Source organism: Schistocerca piceifrons, chromosome 3 (assembly GCF_021461385.2).
Source record: "Schistocerca piceifrons isolate TAMUIC-IGC-003096 chromosome 3, iqSchPice1.1, whole genome shotgun sequence".
NCBI classification, from domain to species: Eukaryota; Metazoa; Arthropoda; class Insecta; order Orthoptera; family Acrididae; genus Schistocerca; species Schistocerca piceifrons.
Genome location: NC_060140.1, coordinates 504,313,741 through 504,341,558, shown reverse-complemented (window position 1 = coordinate 504,341,558; position 27,818 = coordinate 504,313,741). Strand labels below are relative to the sequence as shown.

The 27,818-nt window shown below is 44.8% G+C and overlaps 1 protein-coding gene across 1 annotated transcript in view; it reads left to right on the top strand.

Moving 5' to 3' along the window:
- LOC124788780 (serine/threonine-protein kinase 33-like) overlaps positions 1-27,010 on the top strand; it is a 38,398-nt gene extending 11,388 nt beyond the window's left edge. Inside the window, exons 2-4 of the mRNA XM_047256063.1 lie at positions 1,526-1,696; positions 22,965-23,123; positions 26,880-27,010. Coding sequence (XP_047112019.1) covers positions 1,526-1,696; positions 22,965-23,123; positions 26,880-27,010 — 461 coding nt within the window. The remainder of the gene's footprint in view (positions 1-1,525; positions 1,697-22,964; positions 23,124-26,879) is intronic.
- The last annotated feature ends 808 nt before the right edge of the window (positions 27,011-27,818 follow it).

The following is a 27,818-nucleotide window of genomic DNA, read 5'->3' as shown; positions in this document are numbered from 1 at the left end:
TTTTAGATGTCATGCTGTTAGGAATCAGAAGGGTGACTATAGTATTGTTATGAAACTTCCTGGCAGATTAAAACTGTGTGCTCGACCGAGACTCGAACTCGGGACCTTTGCCTTTCGCGGGCAAGTGCTTTACCATCTGAGCTACCGAAGCACGACTCACGCCCGGTACTCACAGCTTTACTTCTGCCAGTATCTCGTCTCCTACCTTCCAAACTTTGCAGAAGCTCTCCTGCGAAACTAGCAGAACTAGCACTCCTGAAAGAAAGGATATTGCTGAGACATGGCTTAGCCACAGCCTGGGGGATGTTCCCAGAATGAGATTTTCACTCTGCAGCGGAGTGTGCGCTGATATGAAACTTCCTGGCAGATTAAAACTGTGTGCCGGACCGAGACTCGAACTCGGGACCTTTGCCTCAGTTGGTAGAGCACTTGCCCGCGAAAGGCAAAGGTCCCGAGTTCGAGTCTCGGTCCGGCACACAGTTGTAATCTGCCAGGAAGTTTCATATCAGCGCACATTCCGCTGCAGAGTAAAAATCTCATTCTACAGTATTGTTAGTAAAAAAATTAAACAGCTGACATTTGTACAAGAATATTGCTACCCAATGATTCAAACTGCTGACTATTTACAACGAACTTAATTTTCATTCGCAAGTTTTAATAAAATTTGATCGGTAACAGTGAATAATTGTGTCCTGAACCGCCAGTGTATCCCATTCGTAAACCTAAGAAACAATGCAACGATTTATGAGATTATGCGTTTGGCACTTGACAGCTAGAAAGTTCTTGGTAAACAGTAGGAAAATTTAATTGTAATTAATATTTGTGTTTCTCACAGAGAAGGACGTCGGTGTTCAATATTATTTTGTTTTTAACTGCACTCCACAGTTGTGATACTTCCAGTGCTTCAGCCTCAGGTGTCTCCTTTGCATTTCGGTTCACAGAGTGGAGCAATCCAAGGTACATTTGCTTGATGAATCTAACTTGCACTTTTCTTATGATAGATATAACTGACGTGAAATATTTTCAGAGAACTTCAGAACATTTCGCCGTTGTTTTGTATTCCTATTTGCACTATCATCCTATTGATTTGTAAATGGAATATAACCCAGAATATATTGATTCTGATTTTTTTTATAATAATGATGGTTGTGCTGTTCAGTGTTCGGCCGTGTACCAAGTCATTCATATGTTGTGTAATGTAATCATTATGTTTCCCTGAGACTTTAATTAAATACATGCATTGCCTGTGTTCTAATAAGAAACCTTAACACAATGAATTAACCAATGCATGATAATGTTTGTCAAGGTTTTGATTTTGTTATACTTATCTCGTGTCGTTGTCGATTAAGAATTCGATGCCAAGAAGGGAATAAAAGTAAATCACCTAACGTAGTTAGCTTTGTTAAAGCTTCTTTTAGTGTTTAACCCAATATCTTCGTTCTCTGAAAGGCCATTTTCATAGCTTTGCCATAAATTGGCGGAGAAGCATGCTATGATGTTTCTTTCAGCCCACGGAAATTCGCAGGCATCGTGCACAGGGACCTGAAGCTGGAGAATATCCTGCTGACAACGAACCCGGCCGACCCGGAGGACAAACTCTACATCAAGGTGACCGACTTCGGGCAGAGCGTCGTCCGAAGCGGAGTCGCCCACGACCAGATGCTGCACGAGCGCTGCGGCACCATGGCCTACATGGGCAAGTACACCCCCCCTGGCTCTCTCTACACTGTACAGACTATCAGAATAAATACCGCGTACAGATGTCGAAGCAACTCGTGTGGACGTAGACAACACTCTAGGTGACAAAAGTCGTGGGGTACCTCCCAATATCAAGTCGGACCTTCTTTTCCCCAGTGTAGTGCAGCAACTATTGATATACTGAGCCATGTTGCCTCTATAGCCGACCATAAGAATGGAAGTGTTGCTTGTGCAGGAATCTGTGCACCAACTGACCCCTCGATTAGGTCCCATAAACGTTCGATGGGATTCATGTCGTGCTATCTGGGTGACCAAATCATTCACTCGAGTTATCCAGGATGTTCTACAAACCAGTCGCGAACAATTGTGGCCCAGTGTCGTGGCGCATTGTCATCCATAAAAAAGTCCATTGTTGTTTGGGGAAATGAAGTCCATGAATGGCTGTAAATGATCTCCAAGTTACCGAACATAACTATTCCAATCAATGACTGTATTAGTTAGACCAGAGATCCAGTCCATTCCATTTAAACACAGCCCTCACCTTTATGTATCAACACCAGCTTGCACAGTGCCTTGTTGACAGCTTGGGTAGATGGCTTCATGGGGTCTACCCACTCTCGAATCCTACCACCATCTCTTAGCAACTGGAATCGGGAGTCATCTGACAGGGCCATGGTTTTCCAGTCGTCTAGTTTCCAACCGACATAGCCACGAGCCCAAGTGAGGTGCTACAGCCGATATCGTGTCGTTAGCAAAGGCACTCGAGTGGGTCGCTGCTGCCACAGACTATTAATGCCAAATGTGCCACACTGTTCTAATGGGTACGTTCGACGTATATGTCACATTGTTTTCTGTGATATTTCACGCATTTCTTGAAAGTCTGTACCGCCATTGGACTGTTTTTTATTTGCAGTGTTGCGTTTACACGATCGTGATTTCGGCTTTACAATGCCATTATCAAGTATTTTAAATATTGACCCTTAGACAATGTGTCTAATAGTGTATTTTGAATATGACAGTATGCCATCTTAGGCACTGTATAACATTAAAACACTTGATAATGGCATTGTAAAGCCGAAATCGTGATCGTGTAAATGTAACATTGCAAATAAAAAACAGTCCAGTGGCGGTACTGACTTTAAAGAAATATATCATGAAAAAATTATTATATTCACGCATTGTTGATTGTTTGTTACCACTGACAGCTCTACGGAAACGCTTTCGGTCGTTAAGTGACGGGAATCTGCCATTGCATTGTCCGTTGTGAGACGTGAGACGCAATGCCTGAAATTTGACGCTGTGGATCTAGAGATATCGAATTCCCTACTGATTTCTGAAATGGAAGGTCCCATGCGTCTAGCTCCAACTACTATCCCGCGTTCAAAGTCTGTTAAGTCCCGTCTTGCGGCCTTAATCGCGTCGGAAACCTTTTCACATGAATCACCTGAGTACAGATGTCAGTTTCGCCAATGCACTGCCCTTTTACATCTTCGGTACGCGATACTCCCGGCATTTGTGTATGTGCATGTCGTTATCCCATGATTTCTGTCACAACTCGGTTTAGGACATTCATTCTACTGAGATAGATCATGAGTCATTTGCTCTTACCTAATTGGAAGAAGACAAAAAAAAAAGACAATGGATCAACAACAGATAATTTACATTTCAGTAAAACTTTGACATGTTCGGTTTCTACATATCATCTATAATAACTGGAAAATTGGGGCTCTCTGCTATTGAACAGAAGTGGAAAAAATTGCAATAGAGTGAGAAACATCAGGTCGTCTTCAAGGTGCTGCGTTAGGTTCGCTGCCACTTTTCCTGTAACTAAATGTCTTAGTTTCATTGTTATTAATGTAGTACACACTGATGAGCAAAATCATTATGATCGTCAACTTAATAGCTTGTTGTGCCATGTCTATAGCGCAGTGTATCATCTATTCTACAGTTCGTTTGTAGATTTGAGGAGATACGTCGCACCAGGCGTCTAAGCACGAATCATGTAACTCCCGTAATCGATAGCAGCCCAGGTGGAAACCATCGGATTCACATCAGGCGAATTTGATGACTTAGACATTAACGTGATTTCGCTATCTTACTCCTCGAACCACTGTAGCACGATTCTGGCTTTACTACTGAGAGATGAAATTATCACCAGGGAAGACATCAGACATGAAGGGATGCAGGCGGTCCGCAGCTTACATGGTGACTTCGATTGCATCTACAGGTCCCGTGCAAATGAATTGGAAATGAGCGTATGGCATTGTTGACCGGGAGACCCCATCCGGGGAAGTCCGGTCGCCAAGTGGAAATCTTATTCCAGTCGACGCCACATTCGACGACTTGAGTGCCGATGATGAGGACAACACAACACCCAATCCAAAAGCGGAGAAAATCTTCAACCCGGCCGGGAATCGAACCCTGCGTAGGAGGCAAGCACATTACCACCCAGCTAAGCAGACGGACTACAGGTCCCATGCAAGCGCAGGTGAGAGTTTGTCATAGCATAATACAGATAACACCAGCCTGCGTTCGTGGCGCTGAGCACGTTTCGAGCAGCGGCTCGCCTGGACGACGGCATTTGTGGGGACGACCTTCAGCCTGGTGCAGTAAAAACGTGATTCAGCCGACACGTTTCCAGTGATGCACGGTGCAATCTCGATCGTTCCGAGCCCACTGCAATCGTAACTGAGATGTCGTCGGGTCAGCATGTGAACATGCAAGGGTCGTTTGCTGCGGAGCCCCTTGTTCAACAATGTGTGCTGAAGCGTGTGCTCTAAAACTCATGTCAGTCTACCGGTATTGGTGCTCTTTCGCCAGAGGTGCCACAGATCGCCATCTGTTTTACTTTTCAAAGCAGACAAGCCTCCAATGCTCATGCTCTGTGAAGAGACGTTCACATTGCTCACGTCTATTGTATCGTCTCCATACGCCTTTAGCATGCGTCGATGGATTTCAGTCGGCGCAGTTTCTTCACCACTGAGGAATTCAGTCACACACCGCTGTTTTATAGGCTCGTCCATATCCGACTCCATTTTGGAACACTCCTCTGCTGGCGCCAGCTACCTCTGAACAACGGAACCAGCTGCAAATGAAAGAGGAAGTTTCAAGGATTAGCACTACACCAACGACATCTGGCGCGGACATCCAAAGTCGCCACAAAAAAATAAAAAAATAAAAAGAGAGAGAGAGAGAGAGAGAGAGAGAGAGAGAGAGAGAGAGAGAGAGGAGGCATTACTTTGGAACGATGGCGTATTTAAGTTTATGAAATAATGAAAAGTTTTATTAATCCTTTTATATCTACAACTGGCTGATAAATCTTACACAAAAATGATAAACACTGGATTGGAAGCTATACAAATTCTCCCCTGAAATAATCTGACTCTGTTTACATGAATCCACTGTGAGGCCCAGCTGCATTCAAATGGAATCGACTACGAGCAAGGACACCACAAGCAATGTTTCACGCTAGAACGAGGAGCTGTGAATACAATTTAACAGCCTTACGCCAGTTTAGCAGTATTTTATCCATTCACCTTGATTCAGGCGGCAGTAGAAAACAGCACGCTCTGGGCGAGGAGCGGGCCGCTAGTGCAGCTATAATGTTCTGATGCATCTACGAAAATTTGCAAACTACCCGTCTGGCGTTCTGATTATCAGGACGCGGAATACTTCCCTGCAGAGCCCTGAACTCCCGGCAGGTTCCAGTGTGAGGTGCACCCGTTCCCTGGTCTGGCCAAACCAATTAGCCTCACAGGCACGAAGGCGCGTGCTGGAATTGTCAAACGTCTTACGGCCGACTCAGGATGAATTAGTTCATCCTTGTGACACATGATACGTCTGAGATGATGTGCAGTTCCTCTGTCGGTACAGTTGGAATTTGCCGCTGGCTCATAGTGCACCACAAGATACAGACCACAAGCCTCACCCACTAAGGAAAGGCCTGAAGTTCTCCACCAGCGGAGGACCAGAATTAGCAAATACGAAACCGCCCCCACAATGCACAAACCATTCGAACTATCCTCTACTCACTGAATCTACCCTCTTGACTGTTCTGTTGGCCTGGTAGCCAATCAAGACACAGCACGAGGGTTCCCACTCTGGGGGAGCAAGCCTTCGCTTTGCATATCCTGAGAGGAGCCAGTCAGCGACTCCAAATCTCTCTTGTCTGAAAAAAAAAAGATTTTAGACTAGGGAGGCGTCGTTCTCACGGTAAGCAAGGTCATGTTTTGGCAGACATTGGAAGCGGTGTATCAATTGTGGGGGAGAGTATTTCGAAGGAAACCATGCACAATAAGTAAAAGGTAAGCTCAGAAAAGTTTTTTGAACAAAGTTCCGGAAGTTTTTGAACAGACCTCGTATGTTACAGGGCTAGCATACACCACACACAGTACCCTATAGAACATAATCAAAGATATCTAAGATGGTGAAACAGCTGACTATGGACCTGGTCTTCTTCTAGCAGTCTATCAATTTGGATATGTGGCGTCCAGGTGGTACCAAACATTTGCATCTGAGCTGGAGCTCCGTCATTTTGCAGCCACGTTATTTGACGGACCCATAGTGGTAGAGTGGTTGGCATTATACTCGACCCAGTCACAAACTTTGTGAGCCCACATGTTCCCATTGACTGGTACTGGTTACTTCTAATGACTTGTGCACGCCGATTTTTGTCTGCCGAAATATAATTGTTGAGCAAATTCAAAATGTTTCTCGAGTAAAGTTGCATTCGTTGGTAAATACTCCAAAAATCCACTGTTGTGGCTAGAGTTGATAGCACAGTAAATACCACTGCTGAACTCTGTGCGTACACTACTACTGCCTGGACCTTCTGCAGATGGTATGGATATACTCGTGTTAATAGGAAAAACTTTACATTCCTTATCATGACATGTGCTCTCTTTTGCCTCCCTAGGCGAAAACACTTAAAAAAATTCTTCATCAAAGTGTCTAAAAATGCCCTCCTCAAACGCAACTGCTCGAATCGAGCGTGGCTGGCTTCCATCAATTTTTGATATCTGGAACACGAAAGAATTGACTGTTTTGAGAAAGCCATGCACACATACGAGGGCGTGCTGAAAACTGGTACCTCCGAATTTTTTATTCTGTCCTCAATATCGATTGTGATATTATATGTCATGCATATCACTCGTTCGACTTTCCCGCTTTGCTGACGCAAGTTATGGTACACCCCCTTGTCAGTAGAGGGCTCCGCAATAGCTTGTAACATGGTGGTGTGCAACATAACTGTATCGGTGCACGAGAAGCAGCGTACTGTAATCGAGATTCGAATTCAAAGAATTCGTCCACACATCGAGCACCTGCCCTTCAGCACGACAATGCCAGACCACACACTAGCGCTGCGACATCTGCAACAGTGAGACGCCTTTCGTTCACTATCATCGATCATGGTGCATACAGTCCCGACCTGGCGCTGTGCGAATTTCATCTGTTTGCAGAACTTAAAAAAACACCTTGATGTCGCTTTGATACTGGTGAAGCGGTGTAAGCAGAGATGAAGTTGTGGCTCCGTCAAAAAAGTCGAACATTCTATAATGTCAGATCAACAAACTGGCCTCTCGTCGAGAGAAATGTGTTCGTTGCTAGAGCGACTATGTTGAGAAATAAATGTGTAGACGTGAAGTATAAAAATGTAGAATGACTACAACGTTGGTTTAGTTTAAAAATCGATAAGGTTTTTCACATAAAAATTTGGGGAAATTATTTTTCAGCGTGCGCTCGTGCAGATCATTGCTCAGTATCACACAATAACTTTTAACACTCACAAAAAAGACACTCTAGTGTGCTGTATATGCTACTTTTCTGGAAACACAGCAGACGCAAAATAGTGAACTTGCGGTCATTCCAAACTTCTTCAATTTTTCGATTGATTGGACGTATTTCTGTGAGTATTTTCATTTCAGGCACCACAGCTACAAATTAATTGGAGGGCTACTTCATTTTCCACCCTGCTTCTATTTACACCGCCATTAGTCACTTTCGGCTTTTTACTATTTTCAAGGACGTACTCCTATATCCTTACCAACATAGGGGAGAACAACAATCTATATTCGTCAACGCTTTAAAATAGTTACTGCCTTAGTGGCATATGTACGTAAACATAAAACTTACTTCACTACCCGCACAGAATATCGTCCTACCCGGGTTCATTCGACGCTACTCGGTTTATACTAAACAGCTGTTAAAAGGCATATCGACAAACAGTAACGATTTCCAAGCTGATCGCACCTATTAATATATGCTGTTAACATGGTGCAGCAGTATTATATACCTTTTGTAGTGTGTTTCAAAATTACACTCCTGGAAATGGAAAAAAGAACACATTGACACTGGTGTGTCAGACCCACCATACTTGCTCCGGACACTGCGAGAGGGCTGTACAAGCAATGATCACACGCACGACACAGCGGACACACCAGGAACCGCGGTGTTGGCCGTCGAATGGCGCTAGCTGCGCAGCATTTGTGCACCGCCGCCGTCAGTGTCAGCCAGTTTGCTGTGGCATACGGAGCTCCATCGCAGTCTTTAACACTGGTAGCATGCCGCGACAGCGTGGACGTGAACCGTATGTGCAGTTGACGGACTTTGAGCGAGGGCGTATAGTGGGCATGCGGGAGGCCGGGTGGACGTACCGCCGAATTGCTCAACACGTGGGGCGTGAGGTCTCCACAGTACATCGATGTTGTCGCCAGTGGTCGGCGGAAGGTGCACGTGCCCGTCGACCTGGGACCGGACCGCAGCGACGCACGGATGCACGCCAAGACCGTAGGATCCTACGCAGTGCCGTAGGGGACCGCACCGCCACTTCCCAGCAAATTAGGGACACTGTTGCTCCTGGGGTATCGGCGAGGACCATTCGCAACCGTCTCCATGAAGCTGGGCTACGGTCCCGCACACCGTTAGGCCGTCTTCCGCTCACGCCCCAACATCGTGCAGCCCGCCTCCAGTGGTGTCGCGACAGGCGTGAATGGAGGGACGAATGGAGACGTGTCGTCTTCAGCGATGAGTCGCTTCTGCCTTGGTGCCAATGATGGTCGTATGCGTGTTTGGCGCCGTGCAGGTGAGCGCCACAATCAGGACTGCATACGACCGAGGCACACAGGGCCAACACCCGGCATCATGGTGTGGGGAGCGCTCTCCTACACTGGCCGTACACCACTGGTGATCGTCAAGGGGACACTGAATAGGGCACGGTACATCCAAACCGTCATCGAACCCATCGTTCTACCATTCCTAGACCGGCAAGGGAACTTACTGTTCCAACAGGACAATGCACGTCCGCATGTATCCCGTGCCACCCAACGTGCTCTAGAAGGTGTAAGTCAACTACCCTGGCCAGCAAGATCTCCGGATCTGTCCCCCATTGAGCATGTTTGGGACTGGATGAAGCGTCGTCTCACGCGGTCTGCACGTCCAGCACGAACGCTGGTCCAACTGAGGCGCCAGGTGGAAATGGCATGGCAAGCCGTTCCACAGGACTACATCCAGCATCTCTACGATCGTCTCCATGGGAGAATAGCAGCCTGCATTGCTGCGAAAGGTGGATATACACTGTGCTAGTGCCGACATTGTGCATGCTCTGTTGCCTGTGTCTATGTGCCTGTGGTTCTGTCAGTGTGATTATGTGATGTATCTGACCCCAGGAATGTGTCAATAAAGTTTCCCCTTCCTGGGACAATGAATTCACGGTGTTCTTATTTCAATTTCCAGGAGTGTATTATAGTATGAGGGCAAGCTTAAAAGTTATGCCTCCGAATTTTCGTGAGAAATCCCATAAAGCTTTCGTTTTTTTCATGTCTACATGTTTATTCCTGAACATTGTCTCCTTGGTATCGAACACATGTCTCCGAACGGGAAACCATTATGTTGATACTGTCACTGTAGAAGGTTTTACTTTCTTGACGGAGCAATAACCTTAGCTCTGCTTGCATTGCTTCACCACTATCAACGTGACATCCTCGAATGGAAGGAAATGAAAATCGATGGGGCAAAGTCGATGCTGTATGGAGGATGATCGATGACAGCGAACCAAAGGCGTCGGATTATTGCAGCGCTCGTGTGTGGTCTGGTATTTGATGCTGAAGGAGAGGGTGCTCGATGTGTGGACGAACTGTTTGATTTCGGAAATCGGTTACAGCGTGCTGTTACTCACGCACCGACACAGTTATGTTACACACGCCATGTTACACACTACAATTCAGAGCCCTCTGTTAATGGAGGGCTACAAATTTGCCTACATGAAGAAAAAACATGTAGAATGTTAATAACGTTTTATTTAAGAGTTTTCACATAAAAAACGGGAAAACTGAAAAAAATTGCACTTCTTTAAAGTTCCTTTGATTAAGTCATTACATTTATTAGTTGAGTGTTGTTTAATTTTTGTGATTTTTCATAAAGAACTTTTGAATTTCCTATCATACTCAACGTCTTTCATAATTACCATTGTGTTGCTTTTATTGTTCTTTCTGGTTATTGCCTTGTTTATTTCAACTTTATCGCTAGTATCACAGGATTCTTCTTACTAAGATTAATATGTTGTCCCCACGATATTATATGTTATTTTATTATGCTCCAATAATGAGAGCTAAACCGTGCAGTTACATATTATATGTGCTCTGTTACTAAAATAGTGAGAACGAGGTAGCAAAAGAAACTACTGAAATTGGTTAATAAAAGATATGGCACTAGAGGATGTAGGACAAAATATGCTATGAACATGAATTTTAAATTCTTTACAAAGGTAGGAAACCTAACTGACACCACTTCATGAAGTCAGAGTTGGAATTATTAAATAAAGCCCTGAAATTAAATACAGAATCAAAGAACTGCTACAGTACAAAATACTGAAATAATCAAGATTCTTGATGGTCCCCAGGACATTACAAAACGTAATATACAAGGTGGTCCATTGATAGTGACCGGGCCAAATATCTCACCAAATCAGCATCAAACGAAAAAACTACAAAGAACGAAACTCGTCTAGCTTGAAGGGGGAAACCAGATGGCGCTATGGATGGCCCGCTAGATGGCGCTGCCATTGGTCAAACGGATATCAACGGCGTTTTTTTTTTTTTTTAATAGGAACCCCCATATTTATTGCATATTCGTGTAGTACGTAAAGAAATATGAATGTTATAGTTGGGCCACTTTCTTCGCTTTGTGATAGATGGCGCTGTAATAGTCACAAATATATAAGTACGTGGTATCACTAACATTCCGCCAGTGCGGACGGTATTTGCTTCGTGATACATTACCCGTGTTAAAATGGACCGTTTACCAATTGCGGAAAAGGTCGATATCGTGTTGATGTATGGCTATTGTGATCAGAATGCTCAACGGCCGTGTGCTATGTGTGCTGCTCGGTATCCTGGACGGCATCATCCAAGTGTGCGGACTGGTCGCCGGATAGCTACGTGTTTAAGGAAACAGGAAGTGTTCACCCACATATGAAACGTCTGTCACGACCTGCAACAAATGATGATGCCCAAGTAGGTGGTTTAGCTGCTGTCGCGGCTAATCCGCACATCAGTAGCAGACAAATTGCCCGAGAATCGGGAATCTCAAAAACGTCGGTGTTGAGAATACTGCATCAACATCGATTGCACCCGTACCATATTTCTATGCACCAGGAATTGCATGGTGACGACTTTGAACGTCGTATACAGTTCTTCCACTGGGCGCAAGAGAAATTATGGGACGATGACAGATTTTTTGCATGCGTTCTATTTAGCGACGAAGCGTCATTCACCAACAACGGTTACGTAAACCGGTATAATATGCACTATTGGGCAACGGAAAATCCACGATGGCTGCCACAAGTGGAACATCAGCGACCTTGGCGGGTTAATGTATGGTGCGGCATTATGGGAGGAAGGATAATTGCCCCCCATTTTATCGATGGCAGTCTAAATGGTGCAATGTATGCTGATTTCCTACGTAATGTTCTACCGATGTTACTACAAGATGTTTCACTGCATGACAGAATGGCGATGTACTCCTAACATGATGTCCGGCACATAGCTCGCGTGCGGTTGAAGCTGTATTGAATAGCATATTTCACGACAGGTGGATTGGTCGTCGAAGCACGTTCACCGGATCTGACGTCCCCGGATTTCCTTATGTGGGGAAAGTTGAAGGATATTTGCTATCGTGATCCACTGACAACGCCTGACAACATGCGTCAGCGCATTGTCAATGCATGTGCGAACATTACGGAAGGCGAACTGTTGAGAGGAATGTCGTTGCACGTATTGCCAAATGCACTGAGATTGACGGACATCATTTTGAGCATTTATTGCATTAATGTGGTATTTACAGGTAATCAAGGTGTAGCAGCATGCGTTCTCAGAAATGATAAGTTCACAAAGGTACATGTGTCACATTGGAACAACAGAAATAAAATGTTCAAACGTACCTACGTTCTGTATTTTAATTCAAAAAACCTACCTGTTACCAACTGTTCGTCTAAAATTGTGAGCCATATGTTTGTGACTATTACAGCGCCACATATCACAAAGCGAAAAAAGTGGTCCAACTAAAACATTCATATTTCTTTACGTACTACACGAATATGTAATAAAAGAATGGGGGATCCTATTTTTAAAAAACGCAGTTGATATCCGTTTGACCTATGGCAACGCCATCTAGCGGGCCAACCATAGCGCTATCTGGTTTCCCCCTTCAAGCTAGACAAGTTTCGTTCTTTGTAGTTTTTTCGTTTGACGCTTATTTCGTGAGATATTTGGCCCGGTCACGATCAATGGACCATCCTGTATAGATTGCCGGAAAGAAATTAATACATCCTTTTAGAGATTTCCAGTCGCTCAATAGTTACTGTTGCAACATTGCTTATGGAGTACATAAATTTATTACATTTATAGATCAGTAACACAAGCGGCTCTCAGTTACCAGCTATTTACCCATGCTGAAACATTCATCATCGCATAAAAATCGACGTCGTCTTTCCAGGTGTACTAATTTTTTTCGGCAGTGTGTGATGGCCAAAAACGGCAGAGCAAGCTCTGCAACCTTTTTGCATGCTGGCCACACTGTCGGTAAGGAGTTTTTGTGATAGGGCGTTCCATTTCTCCACCAGCGAGGTTGACAACTGTTGGACAGTTGTTGGTGCATGTGGTCGTTCTGCAGTCCGTCTCCCCAGTGAATCACGTACGTGCTCTATGGTATTTAAGTGGAAAGAATGGGCAGAGCAATCCATTCGCCGAATGTCCTGTCGCTCCAAAAGCTGCTGTTCGATGTGGTCATGCACTGTCATCCATAAAATGAAGTGATGGGAGGATATGCCCCTGAAAAAATCACACATGGTGAATGAGTACAGTGTCAAAATAACGTTGACCAGTGACTGTACCGTGTTCAAAGATACGGAAAGCAGTACCCATGTAATGTTAACACTCCCCACACCATAACACATGGACCACCAAAACTGTCATGTTCGACAATACTGAGCTCCCAGTTGGTGCACATCGACAGTGCAGAAAGATACGTGTATAGCTTCTTTTCTGTGTTTACTTCGCAGATTCTTACTTAAATTGCGAGAGAGTTTCGTATAGGAGGTGTAATTTCGAGTTTTAGTTACTGTAATCGTAAATTCAGGCAGATCGTAGCGCAGTCGTTAGGCACTTGTACAGGTTAGTTCATACGTTCTTTGCGTGTTTTCCTTGCGTTATCTAGGCACGGACTCGTGTTTCAGTAACTGTTGTTCAACATCGATTAGAATGGACAGGGACTGTGATTGCTGTGTTCGGATGAGGGCTGAGTTGGCATCCCTTTGTTCACAGCTGCAGGCGGCGCTGACTTCGGTTGCACAGCTTGAGGCTGTTGCTAATGGGCACCACTGTGGGGAGCCGGACTTGGGTATCACTGGGATGTCAACCTTGTCCCATCTGTCCCCAGATCGGTCTGCCGCTGTGGTTGCCCCGGTTGCTGCCCGCAGTGGGGCTGATCCCTCGCCTGTGGTTGATTGGGAGGTCGTTCCAAGGCGTGGCAGGCAGCGAAAGACGTCCCCGGAGGCTGATCAGAAAGCCTTCCCAGTGCGTCTGACAAACAGGTTTCAGGTACTGTCTCTGGCTGAGCCAGATGCAGCTGCCTGCCCTGTTTCAGAGGATGATTCTCAGCTTTCAAGGTCTGGGCAATCACAGAGGGTGGGCTTATGGGTAGTTGGGAGCTCCAATGTTAGGCGCGTAATGGGGCCCCTTAGGGATATGGAGGCTAGGGAGGGGAAGAAATCCAGTGTGCACTCCGTGTGCATTCCGGGTGGAGTCATTCCTGATGTGGAAAGGGTCCTTCCGGATGCCATGAAGAGCACAGGGTGCAGCCAGCTGCAGGTGGTGGCACATGTCTGCACTAATGACATGTGTCGCTTTGGATCTGAGGAAATTCTCTCTGGATTCCAGCGGCTATCTGATTTGGTGAAGGCTGCCGGTCTTGCTTACGAGATGAAGGCAGAGCTCACCATCTGCAGCATTGTTGACAGAACCGACTGCGGTCCTTTGGTGCCGGGTGGAGGGTCTGAATCAGAGGCTCAGACGGTTTTGCGATCGTGTTGGCTGCAAATTCCTTGACTTGCGCCGTAGGGTGTTGGGGTTTCGGGTTCCGCTGAATAGGTCAGAAGTTCACTACACTCAGCTGGCGGCTACACGGGTAGCGGAGGCTGTGTGGCGTGGACTGGGCGGTTTTTTAGGTTAGAAGGCCTCGGGAAAGTACGGGGTGGGCTGCAATCTCAAAGGGTGCATGGCAAATACAGGACGTGTTTGGATCAAGGAACAGTCGGAATTGTAGTTGTAAATTGTTGTAGTTGTGCTGGGAAAGTCCCTGAGCTTCAAGCGCTAATAGAAAGCACAGAAGCTGAAATCGTTATAGGTACAGAAAGCTGGCTAAAGCCTGAAATAAGTTCTGCAGAAATTTTTACGAAGTCTCAGACGGTGTTAAGGAAAGCTAGATTAGGCAGAATTGGTGGTGGAGTGTTTGTATCTGTTAGTAGTGGTTTATCTTGTAGTGAAGTCGAAGTAGATACTCCGTGCGAATTGGTATAGGTGGAGGTTATACTTAACAGCCGAACTAAGTTAATAATTGGCTCCTTCCACCGACCTCCAGACTCCGATAATATAGTTGCTGAACAGTTCAGAGAAAATTTGAGTCTCGTAACAAATAAATACCCCACTCATACGGTTACAGTTGGTGAGGACTTAAACCTTCCCTCGATATGTTGGCAAAAATACTTGTTCAAAACCGGTGGTAGGCAGAAAACATCTTCCGAGATTGTCCTAAATGCTTTCTCCGAAAATTATTTCGAGCAGTTGGTCCACGAACCCACGCGAATTGTAAATGGTTGCGAAAACACACTTGACCTCTTAGCCACAAACAATCCAGAGCTAATAGAGAGCATCATGACTGATACAGGGATTAGTGATCACAAGGTCGTTGTAGCTAGGCTCAATACCGTTTCTTCCAAATCCACCAGAAACAAACGCAAAATAATTTTATTTAAAAAAGCGGATAAAGTGTCACTAGAAGCCTTCCTAAGAGACAATCTCCATTCCTTCCGAACTGACTATGCAAATATAGACGAGATGTGGCTCAAATTCAAAGATATAGTAGCAACAGCAATTGAGAGATTCATACCTCATAAATTGGTAAGAGATGGAACTGATCCCCCATAGTACACAAAACAGGTCCGAACGCTGTTGCAAAGGCAACGGAAAAAGCATGCGAAGTTCAAAAGAACGCGAAATCCCGAAGATTGGCAAAAATTTACAGACGCGTGAAATTTGGCACGGACTTCAATGCGAGATTCCTTTAATAGGTTCCACAACGAAACATTGTCTCGAAATTTGGTAGAAAATCCGAAGAAATTCTGGTTGTATGTAAAGTACACAAGCGGCAAGACGCAGTCAACACCTTCGCTGCGCAGTTCGGATGGTACTGTTACCGACGACTGTGCCGCTAAAGCGGAGTTATTGAACGCAGTTTTCCGAAATTCCTTCACCAGGGAAGACGAATGGAAGATTCCAGAAATTGAAACACGAATAGCTGCTAGCATGAGTTTCTTAGAAGTAGATACCTTAGGGGTTGCGAAACAACTCAAATCGCTTGATACGGGCAAGTCTTCAGGTCCAGATTGTATACCGATTAGGTTCCTTTCAGATTACGCTAATACAATAGCTCCCTACTTAGCAATCATATACAACCGCTCGCTCACCGATAGCTCTGTACCTACAGACTGGAAAATTGCGCAGGTCGCACCAGTGTTTAAGAAGGGTAGTAGGAATAATCCATCGAACTACGGACCTATATCATTGACGTCGGTTTGCAGTAGGGTTTTGGAGCATATACTGTATTCAAACATTATGAATCACCTCGAAGGGAACGATCTATTGATACGTAATCAGTATGGTTTCAGAAAACATCGTTCTTGTGCAACGCAGCTAGCTCTTTATTCGCACGAAGTAATGGCCGCTATCGACAGGGGATCTCAAGTTCATTCCGTATTTCTAGATTTCCGGAAAGCTTTTGACACCGTTCCTCGCAAGCGACTTCTAATCAAGCTGAGGGCCTATGGGGTTTCGCCTCAGATGTGCGACTGGATTCGTGATTTCCTGTCAGAAAGGTCGCAGTTCGTAGTAATAGAAGGCAAATCATCGAGTAAAACTGAAGTGATATCAGGTGTTCCCCAGGGAAGCGTCCTGGGACCTCTGCTGTTCCTGATCTATATAAATGACCTGGGTGACAATCTGAGCAATTCTCGTAGGTTGTTCGCAGATGATGCTGTAATTTACCGTCTAGTAAGGTCATCCGAAGACCAGTATCAGTTGCAAAGCGATTTATAAAATATTGCTGTATGGTGTGGCAGGTGGCAGTTGACGCTAAATAACGAAAAGTGTGAGGTGATCCACATGAGTTCCAAAAGAAATCCGTTGGAATTCGATTATTCGATAAATAGTACAATTCTCAAGGCTGCCAATTCAACTAAGTACCTGGGTGTTAAAATTACGAACAACTTCAGCTGGAAAGACCACATAGATAATATTGTGGGGAAGGCGAGCCAAAGGTTGCGTTTCATTGGCAGGACACTTAAAAGATGCATTAAGTCCACTAAAGAGACAGCTTACACTACACTCGTTCGTCCTCTGTTAGAATATTGCTACGCGGTGGGATTCACGGAGGACATCGAAGGGTGCTAAAAAGGGCAGCTCGTTTTGTATTATCACGTAATAGGGGAGAGAGTGTGGCAGATATGATACGCGAGTTGGGATGGAAGTCATTAAAGCAAAGAAGTTTTTCGTCGCGGCGAGATCTATTTACGAAATTTCAGTCAAATAGTTCAAATGGCTCTGAGTACTATGGGACTTAACATCTCAGGTCATCAGTCCCCTAGAACTTAGAACTACTTAAACCTAACTAACCTAAGGACATCACACACATCAATGCCCGAGGCAGGATTCGAACCTGCGACCGTAGCAGTCGCACGGTTCCGGACTGCGCGCCTAGAACCGCGAGACCACCGCGGCCGGCAATTTCAGTCACCAACTTTCTCTTCCGAATGCGAAAATATTTTGTTGAGCCCAACCTACATAGGTAGGAATGATCATCAAAATAAAATAAGAGAAATTAGAGCTCGATCAGAAAGGTTTAGGTGTTCGTTTTTTCCGCGCGCTGTTCGGGAGTGGAATGGTAGAGAGATAGTATGATTGTGGTTCGATGAACCCTCTGCCAAGCACTTAAATGTGAATTGCAGAATAATCATGTAGATGTAGATGTAGGTGTAGGTGGGAACACGGAATGCATCCAGGAACATTGTCGAACGTTTTAGTGGTCCAGGTGTAATGGCGTGGGGAGGCACAATATTGCGTGGGCATACATACGTCCAAATCTTTGAACACGGCACGTCCATCAGTCAACGTTATTGTGACATTGTATTGGTTCTCCACGCGCATCTTTTCAGGGGTGCATTCGGTCTTCACGTGATTTTTATGCTTGACAGTGCACGACCGCATCGAAAACGGAGGGCACGTATGGGATCCGTTGGGGAGATACAGGGAATAGGCAAAATAATGCGAACAGTGGTAGTAATGGGATGGTTGTGTTTGAGGGTCAACAACGCAGGTAAGGCACGTGTCGCGCTGGACTGTACGTGTTCAGTGAGGACTAGGCATCAGTCCAGGTTGTTTACAAGTAGTGCAAACTTCGTATTTGCATTCATAGACCGAAATCGACGTTAAATGAAAGACCTAACAGAGTTCCAAACAGAGCAGATTATGGGGTCCAGATTAGCAGGAGCATCAGTGACCAAGACAGCCAACTTATTGAATGTTTCAAGAGCAACTATTTCAACAGTCTTGACAGTCTACACAAAACTTGGAAAGACATCACCGTGCAGTAGTTGGCGCAAATCAAAACTAAATTACAGAGATCGTCGTACTCTAACAAGAACTGTGTCAAAACAACACAAAACTACGGCGGCTAAAGTGACAGCAGAACTCAATAGCCATCTTCGAGACCCCGTACCTATCAACACTGTCCGCCGAGAACATGGTGTCAGGAGCATAAATCCTGGACAGCTGAGCAGTGGAAACACGTTGTATGGACCGACGAGTCAACATTTTCATTATTTTCAGCATCGGGACGGGTTTACGTCTGGAGAACGTCAAAAGAAGACTACAATCCTGACTGCTTGATTCCAGCGGTTAACCATGGAGGTGGAAGTGTGATGGTGTGGGCTGCCATATCATGGTATTCTGCTTGTTACATAATCGCAGTCAAAAGCCGTGTTACAGCCAACAGTTATGTGAACATTTTAGGTGATCAGATGCTACACATGATTCAGATGTTGTTCCCATTATATCAGGATGATAATGCACCCATTCACACAGCCAGGAGAACACAATAGTGGTATGAGGAGCATGTAACTAAACTGCAGAGTCTTCCCTGGCTAGCACAGTCCCCGACCTTTAACTTTATCGGACCCTTTTGCTCGGTATGTGAGTGTAGACTCCGGAGAAGATTTCCGCATCCATCGTCAATACAGGAGTTAGGAGATGTTCTGATCGAAAAGTGGCATAACATTCCACTGGAGACTATCATTATACACCTGGATTCCAAGATGAATCGCAGCTGTATTACGGGCGAATGGGGGTCTAACCCCTTATTAATAAATCGTTCCCAAATAAGTACAGGTGTTCGCATTATTTTGCTTCTCCACTGTATATCGCAGCACATCCACATGCAACAGCGACCATGTAGCAGTTACCAACCGAGCTGATCAAGGAATGAACTCCTTACCAACATTGTGGCCAGCTTGGGAGCACGTTGAAGGGCATGCATTGCTGTCCGAGATGATCGCGAACCCTACTGAGAACCATGTCCGCCCTTTTTAATCTCCAAGGGACCATCATGAATCACGATAACATTGGCATGTCTTTAAATAAAGTGTCATTTATGTTCGTCTCTTTGGTCTTTCTTTCTGTTCCTTTCGATATTATACTGTAGCTTATTGTCATATTCATATTTTCGCGTCGCAAAGACTGATCCATAAAGTTTCTGGTGTGCAGTCAAACAAATTCGACTTCTTCTTCTAACGTTTGGGCTGTATACGGTCTAACCATCTTCAGCGTGAGCCGAGGTGACTGACGCTCCAGCTCTTGCTCCGTCCTTTTAAACCCGCGGACCGCACCACTGCGCATGCAGCCACATATACACAAGACGCCAGATACGTTGATCGGCGGAAAAGAGGTATGACATATTCACGGAATTAGATCTATGGCTGCGCAGTCCATCCATTCGGTGATATCGATGTATCACTGCGAACTGCACCTTCGCGACGTCTTTCTGATTTTATTACAGAAATTGCCGGATTCCATGATTTTTCCAAGCTGAAGCCGCTATCTCTATTAATTGAATTCAGCCACAACCGAATTTCAGTTGCTTCCTTCACTACTGAGTCCCAGAAAGATGAAGTCGAGGCTAAAATTTCGATGTTATTGTACACCATCGAGTGCCCAGTGTCAATATGCCACCTCAGATTTTTTGGGTTGCAAGAGCCCGGTTTACCTGTGGTGCTTTTTGCATCTCTCCTGAACAGTACGTGTCGTCTGTCAGATGTATTAACGGCGGCATTCACAGGGGATCTTATAAAACCCAGGCTTCCGAAGCACCAAATCGTCTTTAACAGAAACCTGGAGTGCTGCGGTTTTTGGTGGAGGGCGAAAAATCACTTTCACATTATGCTTACGGAGGATCAGACCTATTTTTGACGATAGGCTTCCCACGTACGGCAGAAGCGCCATGGATTTAAAACTTTTCGTGTCTTCTTCTGCTTTTCTTGTACCCACAGTGGGTTTCATTTGCAGTTCCTTACATATCTGCTGTGGAGAGAAACCGTTGGCTTCAAAAGCTCTTCTCAGGTGTAGAAGCTCATCCTCCAGACTGCTCTCGTCAGCAATGACGTGTGCTTTGTGCACCAGAGTTCTGAGGACACCCATCGTCTGCGAAGGATGGTGGCAGCTATTTGCACGTAAATATAAATCCGTATGGGTCGGTTTACGATATACTGCGTGTCCCAAAGTGCCATCATCTTCGCGCCGTACCAAAACATCCAAAAATGGAAGGCATCTATCTTTTTTTAACTTGTCGTCAACATGGGGCCACACTACAAACGAGTCATCAACTTACCTCCAAAACACTGTGGGCTTCATGGTAGCAGATTCCAAGCCTTATCCTCGAAGTCCTCCATAAAAAAAGTTGGTCACCAAAGGCGACAAAGGAGTACCCAGGCCAACACCGTCAGTCTGTTTGTAAAATTCGTTGTTGATTGAAAAATACGTCGAGACCAAAACTTGTTTAAACAAAGCTGTAGTCTCTTTATCGATAGTTTTTCCAATGAGAAACAATGATTCCGAAAGAGGAACCTTTGTGAGCAACGACACTACATCGAAACTGACTAACGTATCAGAATTGCTTAGACTGAGTGATTTCAGTTTGCCAATGATGTCCATAGAGTTACGTATGTGATGAGCGCATTTTCCCACCAAAGGCCTTAGTAACGACGCTAAGTGTTTGGCACAATCATAGGTTAGAGAGCCGGTGTTACTCACTATCAGACGCAGAGGAACACCATTTTTGGAAGTCCACAAAGCCTTGGAGGAACAGCACCACTTGGTTTCAATCTTTGCACAACTTCTGTTGAAAGGGGGAGGCGTTCAGAGCAGCCTTCCTTACCACCTGGTTAGTGGTGTCCTTATTGATCTTCCGGTATGTGCTGACACTCAGTAAATTGTTCATTTTATCATGATAAACGTCACGAGACATTAAAACAGTGGCATTACCTTTATCAGCTGGAAGAATCACCATCTTGGCATCTTGGCGAAGTTTACGTAGTGCAGCCCTCTCTGCCGTAGGTATGTTACTCCTTTGTGGGCGAGCCTTCATAACTGCTCGACAACTTTCGCGTCTTATTTCTTCTGCTTATTGCGTAGAAAGAGGACGAACAGCTTCTTCAACGGCACTGATGAAAGCTGGTAGTGGTAAAACCTTCGGCGTGGGTGCAAAGTTCAGTCCTTTATTTAAAACCATCATCGTAGCGTCGTCCAAATCTTTATCCGTCATATTAATGACAGAGCGTCGAATAACAGTTTCTTGCTGCGAAGACGTCTCTAGGCGGCTAAGCTTTGCCATCTGTCTCGATGTGGCTTCCTCACAACACAGTCTGACTTGGCCTACGTTATGGCACTTTGGGACACGCAGTATATCGAAAACTGACCCATACGGATTTATATTTACGTGCAAATAGCTGCCACCATCCTTCGCAGACGATGGGTGTGCTCAGAACTCTGGTACACAAAGTACACGTCATTGCTGACGAAAGCAGTCTGGAGGATGAGCTTCTACACCTGAGAAGAGATTTTGAAGCCAACGGTTTCTCTCCACAGGAGATATGTAAGGAACTGCAAATGAAACCCACTGTGGGTACAAGAAAAGCAGAAGAAGACACGGAAAGTTTTAAAGCCATGGCGCTTCTGCCGTACGTGGGAAGCCTATCGTCCAAAATAGGCCTGATCCTCCGTAAGCACAAAGTGAAAGTGATTTTTCGCCCTCCACCAAAGACCGCTGCACTCTAGGGTTCTGTTAAAAATGATTTGGTGCTTCGGAAGCCTGGGGTTTATAAGATCCCCTGTGAATGCGGCCGTTCATACATCTGACAGACGACACGTACTGTCCAGGAGAGATGCACAAAACACCACAGGTACACCCGGCTCTTACAACCCAATAAATCTGCGGTGGCAGACCACTTCATTGACACTGGGCACTCTATGGTGTACGATAACGTCGAAATTTTTATCCTCGACTTCATCTTTCTGGGACTCAGTAGTGAAGGAAGCAACTGAAATTCGGTTGGCGTCGAATTTAATTAACAGAGATAGCGGCTTCAGGTCGGAAAAACCATGGAATCCGTCAATTTCTGTAATAAAATCACAAAGACATCGCGACGGTGCAGCTCGCAGTGATACATCGATATCACCGAATGGATGGACTGCACAGCCATAGATCTAATTCCATGCATATGTCATACCTCTTTGCCGCCTATCAACGTCTCTGGCCCCTTGTGCATCTGTGGCCGCATGCGTAGTGATGCGGTCCGCGGGTTTAAAAGCACGGTGCAAGTGCTGGAGCGTCAGTCACCTCGGCTCACGCTGAGGATGGCTGGACGGTATTCAGCCGAAATATTAGAAGAGGAAGGCGGATTTATGCGGTTACACGCCCAAAGTTTATTGATTATACCGTAGCTGTTCCCTCATGTGTGCTCCAAGCTTCATCTGTCAATGCTACTAGCCAGTGATACGTCACTCTGAAGCTACTCTTGTCCTTTAAGTTTCGCACACCAGTGTATATATTTGTTGTGGATATGATTGTTGTCTTAGCTGTCTGACTCTTTATACACATTAGTACAAAGTCGCACGTTGGAGTTCCATTAATACTGAGACTCAGATCCTGTTAATCAGGGAGTCAAGGCACCCAGTTCTAGTCAAATACAGACTTCAATATTCATAGTAAGACATAAAAAGCGGAAAGTTGGGCACATCAGTACCCAACTACGCTCTTTCATTGGTAATTTGTTTTGTCGTTAGAGTTCCTTGTAAAACTAATCGTGTCTTTTCAGACAGTCTTAGAGATAAAATAACATGTACCTGAGATGAATCGTTCTAGTCAGTCACAGCAGAGACTTGTGTGTTCAGCGCCCGAGGTGCTGGAATCGCGAATGTACTCGCACCAGTGTGACGTCTGGTCCATGGGCGTCATCACGTTTGTGCTGCTCGTCGGCGAGTTCCCATTCACCGGCGACAATCCCGACCAGCTCAAACAGCGAGTACTCAACGACGAACCTCTATTTGTCAGTAAGTTACGTCCAATAATCGTGAAATCTTGTCGATAGTTCAAACACTAAGATTTTCAAAAGTAGCAGTATCTATAAAGAATAATAAATGAAAAGCACCAGTTTGCTTTTGTTCTACAATATTGTAGAACAAAAGCAAACTGGTACTTTTCATTTATTGTTACAATGTTGTTCTATCACGAACTGACGGAAGATTCTGTTAATATGATAAAATGTGCCACAACAGCACAATTATCCGTCTTTTATAGTAGATCTATAAAGAATGTAGATAGAAAGTATTGGTTCAGGCCGAAAGGTCATTTTTGCCAGATTTGCCCCTCCCCAATCCTCTCCCCTCTCCTTTCGCCCCTGTTCTTATGACACCATGTACCGCTGCCCGATTTCACCCCAACTGCCCATTGTATAAAGTGACAGGAGATTCAAAAAATTGGTGGGCAATCCAAAATTGTTAGGAAATTAAAAAAATTGCCGAATTGTGGTAGTGGGGTTTCTCCCCACTCCTATGACGTTACTGTGGAAATCAGGCTGCTTTCCTAATTATGCATTGACAGGAAATCCAAAAATTCAAGATGGTGCATTGTCATATTGGTGCATCTATGTCACTTAGGCATGCTAAATATAGAACTCAGGTAGCCATTAGGTTTTACTCTGATATCATCTTGGAAGTATGGCAGTTGTCCTATGCATATATTAGGGGGAAATTCAAAATCCAAGATGGTGCATTTTCATTCTGGTAAAAATAGGTCACCTGTGATAAATATGGAATCCAAGATGCCAACCTTTACATGTAGGCACAGGCTCCACGACGGCAGGATCCAAGATGGCCCTTACATGATAGCTGATGTGGAATATGAGCACATCATGCGTCGTCGCGAGATTTCCAGGGTTTTCTCCTGATGTCACTCTCCCAAGACAAGGGATGTTTGTTGCCTCTGCAGGTCCAAGCTTGCCATTTATGTAAAAGATGTTTTTTCCCTGCCAGTCTGAGCCTATGGTTTTAGCACAAAGTTGACCCTCCCCTAAAAATCCCACCGCAGAAACCTTCGCGACGTGGTATACCGCACTGTTTTATGCACCAAGACCCCGAGTATTGTTCACATGTGGTGCTCCACGCAGAGGGCGTTAAACCTCCGCTTCAAGCCCCATATTCTCGCATTTTGGCCCATGCAAGTTTCTCCAGAGACATGCACAAACAGTAGATATTCTTGTGAATGGAAAGACGGTAACTGTCTCATTGAACAGAGTAAAATCAGCATACTCGTACATCTTCCACGACACGCCAACGCCAGTGGCCCAGAGTAGACGACGACAAGCCTCCCATCGGGACTCCACAACACGTCCACCGTCTCGGACAGTGCAGTGTCCGTCAACTGCCGCGATACCTCCTCCGACGCGGACTACCCGCTTCAGACACCGGGCGGGGGGGCGACAGGGGGGGAGGGGCTGATGTAGCATCCTATGTGTCAGACTATGCGCTCTAGGAAAGTGCAGTGTTGTGCAGTGACATTGCCGCGTCGTATGTGCATAACAAGTGATAGCGATTCAGTAGCTCCGCGCCTGGACATCAGGAACTCTGCGTTACGTGTGCGATTCGTTTCTGCATGTGCCCAGGTACACTTAGATTTAAAATAAGCTCTGTTCTTGTTCTATTCGGCTAACCTCTGACAACATTCTACGAAGTTTTCTAACGTCCTTTCTAATTAAAAATTATAATTCTGTTAGGAGGCTATCGCTTCAGTTACGTTATGCTTGAGTTACTACACGGAGAGTAGCGTTACGTGTTGGAATCGATACAATCTGTTCTTCCGTTCCTGAATGGAGTACGTCAGTCAGGGTTGGACAGCAATTCTCTACAAGAACCGACAGTTTCAAGTGTCCTGGTAAAATCTGGAAGAAGTGCAGACGTACAACAGCTGGTTAATGTTTACTGCGATGAAAGTCCTCGGCAAATGACAAATAACGTGATGATGAAGACAACAGTTTCGTCGTCTACGGCAAAGTTATACTTTATAACGAGACAATCGGACGTACAGAAGGAATCAAAGCATTTCAGGAACATTAAAGCTAAACTTTATAAAAATGGAAGTGATCGTGTGGCACTGATGGCCTGGAGGCTCCATCCGGGGAAGTTCGGCCACCGGGTTGCAAGTCTTATTTCAGGCGACGCCACATTGAGCGACTTGCGTGTGGGTGATGATGATACAATGATGAGGACAACACAACACCCAGTCCACGAGCGGAGAAAATCTCCAAACCTGCCGGGAATCGAACCCGGGTCCGCTGCATCATAGGCAAAACACATTATCCATCAGCTAAGCAGGCGGACAACTTAACAGAACCTAAAATGCCACAGGCAGCAGAACAATTAATATCTCACGTAAGGCTAAGGAATCGTTACTGTTGACTTGATATGTTTTGCGCAAAGTATAATTACATCGCAGGTTTCCATCTGGAGTTCTAAGTCAGAGCAAAGTGGTAGAGTTTCTGCAAAAATCAGAGGAACATATGTTTACTGGTGAACAGCAAATAAGTATACATTACGGCATACATGAGACTAGAACGTTGCTAATGGCATTGATACGTTCCGAATTCGTCAAGCAAAACAGAATCCATCCTTTAAAGTGTATTATTTTCCAATAAGAGTTGCAAGAGTACTTTACAATATCAAAGAACGATGCTGCTCTAACTAAGAACGTTTCTGCGATCGGAATTGTTTAATGGGATGTGGGACCTATATTTGATGCGAAGGTATGGCTTTGATGTCTTTAAATGGCAGGTGCATTCTAAAATTTTCAGAACTGTTTGACAAGCGGATTTCTGTCTTTAGATATTACTTTACGAGAACGTAGCACTTCAGTTCCGGTGGTGATGTATGGTACTGACAGAATCTCGTCACTGCTTGACACTGACTCTGGATCCCTACAGCTATGACAAGAGAAGTTCGATTTATTTCAGACTGCATACAAGTATAGATGTGAGGAGTTTCGTACAGCTTTTCATACTAATGCATTCCCTGCATTTCGCAGAACACTGTTCATTATACAGGGCTGTCAATGTCCCACTTCTCTCTCTCTCTCTCTCTCTCTCTCTCTCTCTCTCTCTCTCTCTATATATATATATATATATATATATATATATATATATATATATATATATATATATATAATTATTAAAGAATGGTTCCAAGGTATTCATTCGATCTGTCTGGTGATTCTGAACTTTGCGGAAAAAGGACTCTCTCGAAGTTGGTGTTAAAGGCATAAACATTCATCGCGCATCGTATGTGGACACGTCTATACTTAGAGTGACGTGAGATGGGAATCATTTAAATTTTGGACAGCTGGACTCTAAACTGAGGCAAGTGATGTGTAACGACAGGGGAAGACCCAGTACCCATCGTGAATTCTGTGCTTAGAACAATTGATCTGACAACCGTGACTGCAGGGACCTACATACCTGTGTCAATAATAGGTTTGGAAAAACAAGTTAAGTGGTTTTTATGTCACTGAAAGGTTACTACATATCGGGTGAAGAACATGTTTATGTATCCACAGGCTCAGACTGTCCCCCTTTGTCTAACAGACAGGTTTCGACCCGCAGGGGAAAACACCTTTTATCCTGAACATGAATAGCAGAGAAGCTTGAATCAGCATGGGGGGGAAAACGTTCTTTGTCTCAGGTGACACAACGCTCTTTATCCTATAACTGGTACAAGGGAATTGTGAGGAACATTGGGAAACAGTGCCCTTTGTCCCAGAAACAACAAGCTTAGACATCTATTGTCTAACAGGCAGGCCTGGATATGCAGGGAGAACAAACATCAGAGAAAATCCAGGAAATCTGGCTACAAGACAGGCAATGCTCATATTCCAGGTCAACATCTTGTAAATGCCATCTTGGATTCTGACCTCATAGAATCTGTGCCTGTATGCAAAGGTCGCCATCTTGGATTCTATACTTAGCACAAGTGACCTACTTCCACCTGTATGACAATGCATCATCTTGGATTCTGAATCTTCCACCAGTTTATACTTAGGAAAACTGCGCTACTTCCACATCTGTGTCATAGAAGCATAGGGGGTGAGACCCAACTAGTGTATTTGGGCTATTTTTGAATTTCCCATTAACTTTTTGAATTCCCACCAGTTAATACACAGGACAATTGGCCTACATCAGAAGGTGTGTGTGGAAGGGAAAGGGTGGAATCTGGCACCATCGCATGTTGTCATTATGGGAAGGGAAGAGGACTGGGGGAGGAAACCCAGTAACAATGCACTTTGCGCAAAACTGGCACTGCCTACCTATTAACACTGTCTCCCAGTTTGGTTAAGGCTGGGGAACTGTGGTCAGTGCACAGAAGCTCCACGTCTGCTTTACTAAAATTTTTCACTAACCTAACGAATGAAATCTGTGTTACTCCATGAGCCTCCCAGAGGAGCAGTATTTAATCAGATTATGATACCTAATTGTCTGTCCTAAGTTGACTTTCCAGTGTTCAAAATACCTACAAACCTTCATACTTGTAAATGAAACGTCTGTATTGGAGTTTGCTCTCGCCCTGTTTTGGTAAGTAGGTTGGTTACTAGAAAGATTATGCACGTGCAACTACAACTGCAGAGTTGCATCTCCCAACTCATGATCACTACCATCTGGTACTAATTACTACAAGCTTAACATAAAAAGTGGGAAACTGTGC